Source organism: Babjeviella inositovora, assembly GCF_001661335.1.
Source record: "Babjeviella inositovora NRRL Y-12698 unplaced genomic scaffold BABINscaffold_2, whole genome shotgun sequence".
Classification (NCBI taxonomy): Eukaryota; Fungi; Ascomycota; class Pichiomycetes; order Serinales; genus Babjeviella; species Babjeviella inositovora.
In genome coordinates, this window is record NW_017566839.1 from 43,098 (window position 1) to 53,247 (window position 10,150).

General features: G+C 48.8%; 2 protein-coding genes across 2 annotated transcripts; one reads left to right on the forward strand and one right to left on the reverse strand.

Annotated features, from left to right (window-relative positions):
• Positions 1 to 8: 8 nt before the first annotated feature.
• On the reverse strand, positions 9 to 3,023 carry ZCF31 (Zcf31p; the record flags this gene model as incomplete). The annotated part of the gene is made up of 1 exon (XM_019130295.1): positions 9 to 3,023. The coding sequence occupies one exon, from the start codon at positions 3,021 to 3,023 to the stop codon at positions 9 to 11; it is 3,015 nt and encodes a 1,004-aa protein (XP_018986757.1).
• A 4,011-nt stretch (positions 3,024 to 7,034) lies between these two features.
• Positions 7,035 to 8,363, forward strand: BABINDRAFT_20289 (non-canonical poly(A) polymerase; the record flags this gene model as incomplete). The annotated part of the gene is made up of 1 exon (XM_019131242.1): positions 7,035 to 8,363. A coding segment is annotated over one exon (1,329 nt), but the record flags the coding sequence as incomplete, so codon positions are not given.
• Between the last annotated feature and the right edge of the window lie 1,787 nt (positions 8,364 to 10,150).

Consider the following 10,150-nt stretch of genomic DNA (forward strand, 5'->3'; position numbering starts at 1 on the left):
ATAAACTTTTAAACTGACTGCGCAGCTTTCTCATCAATCATGCGGATAATATCCTCAAGATAGTGGTTAGCCTTCTCAACATGGATCAAGGATGCCTTCATGTATGGCCACACGCGACTCCATGCCTTGAGGTAGCGTACGATCCGGTTGAACTTGTCTAACAAGCTCTGTGTATTAAACTCGTGCACGATCTGCATCGCATTGGCCTTCGGGAGGGTGATACGGATGGAGTTGGACTTTTCGCTCGTCTCTTCCGGGGTCATGATTTGCGACTTGACAAAAAAATCGTTGAATGTCACCCGCAACACGCATTCGGTGTCATCAAGCTCCTCCAGCATCTTGAACGAAATGAACTTGGAGATCACGATCAAGGATGCAAGGATGGCGATGGAGCACGCACTCGGCACCCACGCAAAGAGCGGGTACTGAAGCCAGGTATCCGGCTCACCAGGGCAGACCTGGGCCGTGGTGGACTTTGTTTCCATCGCCAACTGCCACCAGGTCTTGTTGGTGTAATCAATAGTATCGACGTCGATAGCAGGCTCGTAGGAGGTTGGGCCCAAGAGCACCGGCAAGCTGCGCATGGAGCTATCGGCTTCGCGACCCTTCGCTGAGGTCTTTGCTGAAAAGTACTCCGGCACAATTCCTTCACCGAGCTCAATAAGCTTCACAATGTCCAACACACCATTGATGAGGTTTGTCAACGAGTACCACTCCTTGCCCTCGGCCGCAATCAAGTGACTAGGAAGCTCAAAGATTGGCATTTCCGTGAGGTTCAAGTCTTTGACCAACATGGGAATGGCGTTGGATGAGCTGTGATAGAGCTTGAATAGAAGGAGGCTGTCGGCGGGGAGCGCGTGACACACAAGCCTCGTCAAAGACTGGATAAAGAGCGAGAACATGAATGTGAGGTTAAGTAAGATGATTTTCTTGGTGTGGTTGTGACGCGCAATCTCGTACAAATGGCCGGTGGTAATGGTCGAGAGGATCTGCAACTGCGAGTCGATGACCGCGAGGTTCGACGACAAAAGCCCGTTGCGTTCGATGGTGTCCATGGCGTTCTCCATCAACTTTGTGCTGAGGATAACCATGACGGAGTCATATATTTTTGGCAGGCCATCGGGATGGTTATCGGTGTCGGCCGACTGGATTACGCTGTTGATCACGTCCCACGACAACGGCTTGAGCTTTTCGAGTGACCAGTCGTTGCCCAATTCCAACAGCTTATGGTGGAGCAAATCGGGGCTGGGCAACTCCATGGCGCCCGGGAACGGCAAGCACGAACCGCTGGGAAGATTCTTGTAGGGATAGCCCGAGTTCATCCGTAAATACGCCGAGAGCTTCCACATGCCCCAGAGGTTACGCACGTTTGACTCGCGGTCACATAACTGTTTCTGCGACGAGACTTCCACAAAGTCCAGGAAGTCATCCGGGCTTTGACACTCATACAACTCCCCCAACTTGTGTAAGCGTACAAGCTTCAATGCGCGTTGGGAACCCTCTACTGACTGAGCAAAGTGGCCACCGGGACCCAAGGACCCAGCAAGCATCACCAACGCTTTCATGGATGCTTCCATCGGCAACAGGTCCCAGTGTTTCTCCGCAAGCTCGTACCAATGATTGGCCAGGCGGTGTATCTCTTCCGGGATGGATAACGGCAGCGAGTAACGGCACGAGTTCGCAAACATCGCGTGCACCATGGATGCGTCCGTCTTAAGACACAACTCTGCGAGGAAGCGGCGCTTGGGTGCCAACACCGGCCGAGCGAGATGGATATACCGGTAGTACAAGTCGAACAACACGGACGTGTAGCGCCACGGCGGGAGGTCGTACAATGCGAGCTCCTCGTCGGTGATAAAGTGCACAGACGTCTTAGGTGTCTCTGGCGACGTTGTGAGAACCTTGCCCTTCCTCGCATACTCGTCGTCGTTCTCTGACGTGCGGGATTCGCTTTTGCGAGAGTCGGGCGCGGATGTCATACTCACATCGGTTTTTTCCCGCTTATCGTCGCTAAGGTGGCTGCGGTGGCTGTACTTGGAGCTGGTCTCAGATTTAGCATCAAGCAACTCGTGGTCACGGTCCTGTCTTCCGGAGCGGTCACGCTCGTAGTAGTAGTCTCTGTCGCGGTAAGAACTGCCATTTCCGTTGTAGCTCAAAGGGGGCAACAAAGGAAGGGGCCCCGGCGGCGGGCCCCTGTGGCCCGGAGGCGGTGGTGGAGGTAATCCCTGGTAGTGGTTGTAGTAGTGCATCATGTGTGGAGGCGGCGGAGGCAAGTAGCCGTGGTGGGGCGGGCCGTGATGTGGTGGTGGGCCGTGGTGGTGAGGTGGGCCGTGGCGGGGTGGTCCACCGTGGCGGGGTGGCCCACGCGGTGGGGGTCCGTAGGAAGAATAGCGGGATTCGTACATCTCACGCTCGTCACGGTCACGATCGCGGTCACGCGGGTCAAGATCAGCACGCAACTCATAGTCACGGTAGGAGTACGATGCACGCCGCGGAAAGTCGAAGGTGGAGCTGGAGAGTGTCGGCGAAACCTTTGGTGGTGCGATGGACAAACGATCTCTGCTGAGAATCGAGGGGTAGGAGGAAGTGGAGGACGGGTAGTCCGAATGTACCGACGGCGATTTGATGGTGTCGCTGTCTAAGCGCGGACGCGACAAGCTTGTGAGCGATGGTAAGCGCGGCGGCTGGTGCATGCGGTCAGAGAATTGATTTAACGTCCGAAAGTCACCTGGGGGCGCCAAGTGGTCATCATCCTCGCCATCATCTAACATGGAGTCGTCGGCGGCATGATCCGCCTGGTGGCGCTTGCGTCTGCGACCGCCGCGCATCGATGGGATAAACACACACTCAATGCCGAGAAATTTGCAGTTCAGGCAGATGGTTGTGGCGCGTCCATGGTCTGAGCCCTCGCCTTTGCCATTTGTGATAACCTCGCCGTCGCACTTGATTTTCTTTTCGCGACACGTGAGACACGCACGGCGCGCTACCGGCCGTCTCTGTGAGTTGCCCGAGGAAGTGCTCATAAAGTTAAATGTATGGGAAGGTGGGTGTGTGTGGTTGGATTACACCACGGGTATTAAAAGAGAAAAGGATTTGGAGCAAAGGCTGGTTGAGGTCAAAATCGGAGTAAACTCAAGTGAATGGATTCAAAATTCGGCTAAACGGATAAAGTAACGCAAAATTGGTTAGCTGAAGGGAGAGTTTGGTATAAATCGGATGGCGCGGTTACCTGGAATCGATTATCAATGGATTGGCCCTTTTGTGATACAAGCGCAATCTATAGTTGCCGTTGATTGTGCCGGATCTTTCGTCTTGGATAACAAGATTGGTATCTAAACCACGAAAGGATTGTAAGCCAAAGGAGTTATAACCACAGAAGAGGCTTGAAGGCGGGTAGAGGGGGTCTCGAACAAAAAGGAGGATCTATTAGCTAGCTAAAAGAATGGCCCTGGGTGTGGAAGTGCTTCGTATTTATAACGCTGGGTGACGCTAGGTGCCAGGGGTGGGGAGCGAAAGCAGTAAACAGCTTTGTGGTAAAGTTGAAGATGATGTGGTAGTACGGCGTCTAAATGCTAAATAAGTCAGCGAGAAAAGTGTAAGCGCAATAAGAATTAGACACTCGGTGTGTAAAAAAAATTGTGCCGGGTGCAATAAGTAGCTCGTGTCAGACGCTTAGCACGGGTGTATTTTTTTAGCAGACTGCGGAATGTTACAATTTCCGGACACTTACGCCGCAGCAGCTGCTTGTCCGGTTAGCGCGGGGATGTATAGATATAGGAAAACCTGCCGGCAAATTAAGCAAGTACTCCCCGGAAGAAGCTTGAATGAACGGATAACTGCCTCTATTTTACGGACTCTAGCCTATGTTGTATCCATTTATCTTGTGCAAACTTCGCATAAGAGTGGAGCTTGAGCTCTGTTGTGAATATCGCCCCATTCACCGAAAGATGGCTGTTGCACGGGGAAGTTAGCTTCCGCTATCCCGCTTGGGGAAGCGAAATAGTGTTTTGTTGGTGAAGAAAGAAAAGAAATCACTCGAGAAGCAAACCCCGCCGTCGTCAAGGCTAGACCCCTGGGCTGGAAGCCGATCGTGAGTTGCAAAGATGCTTCGGACAAGCATATGCGAGCGCAGAGCCCGTGGGCACCCCGCAGGGATAGGGGCGTAATTTGAGGTATTTCTTTGCCACTTAGGAGCATGTGCTTATTTTACATGCCGTGCACCACGCCGTGCAACCTGGAACTATGTTTCGTGGTTGGTCCCCGGGCGCCAATTCGGGACTCGTACCGCCTCATGCAACCTAGTCATCCATGCTATATTTAGCTACACTGCAATGCTGCCAAGAGTTGGGATTATTGCGAAGATCCCCAAAGTGACGACAGAGGGCTGCAGCAGGTGCAGGAGGCTTCGAGCTGACTGAGTTTCCTGAAGCTAGAACATCAAGTATCGCCCTTTTCGGAGATATAGGAATAACGGAAATTAGTAGTAATTTCAGCCGACAATAATATAAAAAATAATCCTTCGAGTCTTTGACCATTCCTCGATAGACTAGTGTAGACCATCCAGTTCCACCCTGGACCTCGTAGCTGCGAACCCTCGGAGAATTGGGCAAAATACCGACTATCGAGGGTCCGCAGTTTAGCCGGAAGCCCGCTGAGACTTCAGGAAACCTCACAAAAAAAAATATCCACCACACGTTATACACGATTACCGAAAGCTACACCGGTATTTTGACACAAATACGAATGCTTAGAGAAGCGTGCCATACAATTGATGCCATTCCAAGGACCCATAAGGGACGAGCGATAGGCCGCCACCGGGATCGATCTTGGAAATGGTGCCATTCGCAGTTTGCTACGTTTATAGAAACCCTGTTAGTTTCTGAGTGCTTCAAACGCCATCACCTGACTAGTTCTCGACCTCGTATTGGAAAACTTCATTCCCCGGCGTGCAGCCAATGGTAGAGTCACGCAGTGCCACATGCAGAATAGGGGCTCATTTTGGACTATACCTTCTAGATTGGAGCAAATACTCTGAAATTCCTGGTTGAAGCTCGACACACTTTTGATGAGCTACTGCAGAACACAGAAGAGACCGCCCACCACGTGTCTTTGTATTAGCTTATCTGATCCTTGGAAATCTCCTGTTTTCCTTGTTTGCAATACGCCTCATTGCCGCTATACGCGGGCTGGAACTTGCATGCATGTGTCCTGCACGAGAAAAAGGATATTAAACTCGCTAACGTATTGATCAGAGTGTAAACTGAGAGATTTGGGAATTAGGCCAATTAGAGGATAATAGAGGGGAGAAAACGAAAGAGAATGGTGAGCGAGATAGATAGCCCAGCTTTACCGCATATAATCTCTATGAGGTTGGGCCTTGACCATATGAGAGAGTAAAACCTTTTCTGGATGTTGTAGATCGAACGGGCCACTAGTTTGAATGCACGACCGCAGTATGCAGACTCCTAGAACTCACCACAATACTTCTATCCAGATCAGAGCTTTTTTTTTCTTCAATATTCCGGGGCTTCAAATAGTTCCCGGCTACTGGACTAAAAAGTTGTGCAAGTTTAAGTCGTCCTGCTGTCGTTAAACCCTAATCGACGTAAGTACAGTCTCTTATTCTGACATGTGAATAGGTATTGCGAGGATATGGTGGGGGTATTAAGTGCATGCCGTATGCCTGCACCCAAGACTGTTCGGAAAACTGGGATTCTGTTGATAATTTCATCACCGTATGGAGACTCAGCCTCATTTGGAGACATAATTTATTCCTAAAGGTTAGTTAAATAGGATATTTTACTCTGAACTTGATTCTGTTTTAGGTATTAAATAAATTTAGCAGATTAATGTGTAGTCTAGACCGTACTGGAGTTACCTTACAGTACTCGTACACATAAACAAAGATTGAGGTATCTGTTGTACATCTAGTAGGTAATAGTGGATACTGTCAGCTAGCTAAAAGAGAATACTTTTGTACGTAAGATATAAACAAGAGAAGGGTGGTTGGCGACCTTATATACTGAGATGGATATGATTCCAGGGTGCCCGCTTATCGGAAGTAAGGGGAGAATGGGCTCCGACTTCCGTCTAGTTAAATGGCACCTTTACCACGGCACCAATAGGCATACATATCACCCTCACTGGTAAAAGTAAATTATATATCTATATTTATACTGATTGAGGGTTACCTACAGATTATTAGCGTTCGCGGACTATGTGACTATATTTAAAAGTAGAGTAAGTGGCCCTCCACACATTGGTTTAGAACCCCGATGAAATATCGAGACCGGTCAGACCAAAAATTTGTAACCACTCTCAACTTCCTAGTTTTTCTAAAGCTTTATAACCTTACAAGTACACTTTGATTACTCTCTGCAATGACAAAGGGGTTGTCGGTAATTCGATCTCCTAAACTGGTCTAGAGATACGTGCACCAACCGATGAGACATACATATCCTGCGTACACACTGAAAAAATTACTGGCCTATTGACGAAAAAAAATACGCGGTCTCGAAATAAACAGACACCAGGAACAACTGCTACCTTTTACATCATTTTTACGCATCAACCCAAAGAGGTACACGATGAAAGACTTGGCCCAATCACGAAAAGCAGTATACAACCCGAAATCCCTGCGCGGGGGCCTGAAGTCTAAGCAGGGAGGCGGTGCCAAGGCAAACGCCAACTCAGCCGCGTCGGCAAATCCGTCGAGCAAAGTCAACTTTTCCAAGATGAGCAATGCTAAACCAAAGGATAAGACAAAACAGGCTAAGGGCTACAAAACCCGGTTCCTGCACCGGACTCCCCAGCCCGACAAAGAAAACTTCTCCACCAATAACAATTACGTCGCCTTGGACAATCTCAACAGCGAGACGGAAAACGACTTGGACGAGTATGAACGATTCTTGTTAAATGAGAAACGGGGGGTTTCTAAGGGCGTACGCGTCCCCAAAAATGACGAACTCGTGCTTGTGGACTCAGAATCCGAGGTAGAGGAACCACAGAAGGTAACGGCAACTGGAAACTCGGGTAACGCCATGGCAGACCAGGAGGACTATATTGGGTTTGATTTCAGCTCCTCCGAGGATGAGACTGCCAACGACCGCTACAACGAAGGCGAAGACGAGTACAACTCTGAAGCATATCTCTCCAATGACGAAGGCTCGGCGCTACCAAATGCACAGAGACCGCGAGTCAACGACTTGTATCCGTGGGTGAAGAACCATGACCACAGCGCGGAGCAAGAAATCTCCGATTGGCTTACGATGGAGATTATGGACTTTATTGCGTACATCTCACCACTGGCTGCGGAGATCAAATCACGTAACGACGCCGTGAGACGTTTGCGCGACGCCATCACGGGGTTATGGCCCGACTGTGAGGTCCAGGTCTTTGGCTCCTACGCCACGGATTTGTATTTACCCGGTTCTGATATCGATATGGTGATTACCTCCGCCTCCGGGATGCAGTTTGACAACAGGCAGTGCTTGTTTCAGTTGTCATCCTTTCTCAGGAACCAGCGCTTGGGGGTGCAGGTAGAGCCCATTGCAAAGGCGAAGGTGCCAATCATCAAATTCGTGGAGCCGATCAGTAACATCCACATCGATGTTTCGTTTGAGAGAACCAACGGGCTCACCGCGGCCACACAAATTAGAAAGTGGTTGGACACAACACCTGGGCTTAGAGAGCTCGTGTTGGTTGTTAAGCAGTTTTTATCCTCGCGCAAGTTGAACAACGTGCATGTGGGAGGACTTGGCGGGTACTCCACCATCTGTCTTGTTTATGCGTACTTGAGATTGCATCCGCGACTCTCTACTCAGCATATTGACCCCTTGCAAAACTTGGGGTGTTTGCTCATCGAGTTCTTTGAGCTCTATGGTAACAACTTTGGCTACGATAACTTGATTGTGGCGGTGGACGACATGCAGGGCCCACGCTACTTGAATAGAAGATACCACCCGGATTTAGCTGCCGGCAGAAACCCCTTCTCCCTTGTAATTCAAGACCCGTCGGATCCGTCGAACAACATTTCACGTGGGTCCTTCAACTTGCGTGACTTGAAAAAGTCTTTCACCGGGGCATATGAGTTGTTATGCAGCCGCTGTTACGAGTTAAAGGGTGCATCGTACAAGGAGCGGTTGGGCCAGTCCATTCTAGGGAATGTCATCAAGTACAGGGGCACCCAGCGTGACTTCAACGACGATAGACACATCGTTGTGAATGAGGCCATAGACAACCAGGCCCCAGAGAAGAAGAGCATTGTCACCGGAAAGAAGTTTTCCCGGAAAATGACCCAGCAGGAGGAGATTTACTTTTCCGATATGACGATATCCAGCGACGAGGGGAAGTATGCTTCGGATCTGGACTAGCATGAATATGTATCGCATCACGGTCGTATCCCAAAAAGGGTGTACATAGGTAATGGAGCACTGATTATTGGTTATTTGCTGATAAATACACTGTCGGTAGGGAATAACTAGGCAGCGCGGACCTCGGTACAGTTTTAACGAGGTAAGTTTGGTATCCAGGACAGATCCATTTAGAAGGAGAAAGAAAGAATTACGGTTAAAAAGGGAGTTAAAATTAACTTATGTCGCAACTGGCCACAAACTTTGATGCATGAGCTTGTTGCTCGAAGATGCCAAGTATGTCTTATACCTACAGTCGTGAACTTTCTGGCGGAGGCACACTTTAGATGACCATATTTAATCCATGCCTCTATGTCTCAAGAGGTCTCTAGTGAAGAGAACGAATTATACTGGTCTGTTAATGCCGCATGTGTAAACCCCAAACTCGATATGTTCTTGAACTGCCCGGATGAAGATGCTTTGCACATATACTTGTAAAATCAAGCCAGACTATCTATTTTTATTCAATTTCTTACGGATGACGACTACAGCCTCCCTCTTGACGATCACCGCACTCTCATACCACACGGCTGTGAGCCTTTCACCTTGCCCAATCCTACAACGATTTTAACACGACTGCTCTTGTGAATCAGTCATTTAACTATGCAACCTTGAGATAAAACGCAAAGAGAAGACGCACAAACAACAACTTTGGTAGTGTCCTATGGTATTTCGTTTCCTATGCCTCTTGTGAGCCACCGGACCACAACAAAACTTGTCGGGCTCCGAAGGGAACAACAGAGCCTGCTTTTTGGGAGTCTCCTAACAATAGACCTACACTTTTGAAAAAAAAAAATTATCAATGTTTTTCATATGTATCATTGAGGTCATTTTGACGGTATAAGCTTGATCGCACAATTATACCCGGCTTTCTCCCTTCTCAATGATTCTAGTTTCAGCTCGAGCCACCAATAAGCAAAATCTTTCAGGGAGGGCTTTACAGCCAAAGAAAGCCCCCCGAATAGGTTTCAGCTAGAAGGTCCTCGTGAGAGGAAGTCACAACTTTCCGTTCTGTCTCTTGCTATGGACGACTAAAATAACTTCAATCATTCAAACTCTCACCCTTATCTATGCGTGAACGTATACTTCGGACATGAACCATCCTTTTTTTAGGGGTCTGAATAACCAGGGTAGGCGGTGTATAATTATTGACCTGCTAAGGTCGACCGAGAGCTCAATCCTAGAGGCGATTATAGCCGTTGGTAGCCGAGAATCCCCTTGTACGAGTTGTATCTAAGAAGATAAGCGCATCAGCCTGAAAGTGACGGGTATACGTAAACTCTTTGATTGTAATTATTGTTTGACGTTGACACCTCCTGGCCTATCAGATGGACGATTGCTATTCCTCTGGCGGGGAGTCGGCTAACATCAGCTCCACCGCTATTTTTGAGCCGGAAGCCAATGGCGGTCCATTACCGCAGGGAGTGATTGTCCACGCTTGCATTCTTCTAACCATGAGTTTGAGTCAAGGGCAACACATACAGTTTCTGCAAGACTTACACCGTCCCGCTTAATCTATCTTCCAATAGAAATAAGCATGGCGAAATCCATAGGGGTACTGCAGCTAGCTCTGCATAAGAACACGCACCGCGGCACCAGAGCGCTGCCAGCTTCCACAGTTCTCTCGCCTTCAGCTTATTATCGTTAAAGTTGACATATATGCGCCTGTGGCTCAACTTGAATTTCGGCATACAAGAATTTGTGTAGAACAACTGGCGATCTAACAACAAAAGACGGCT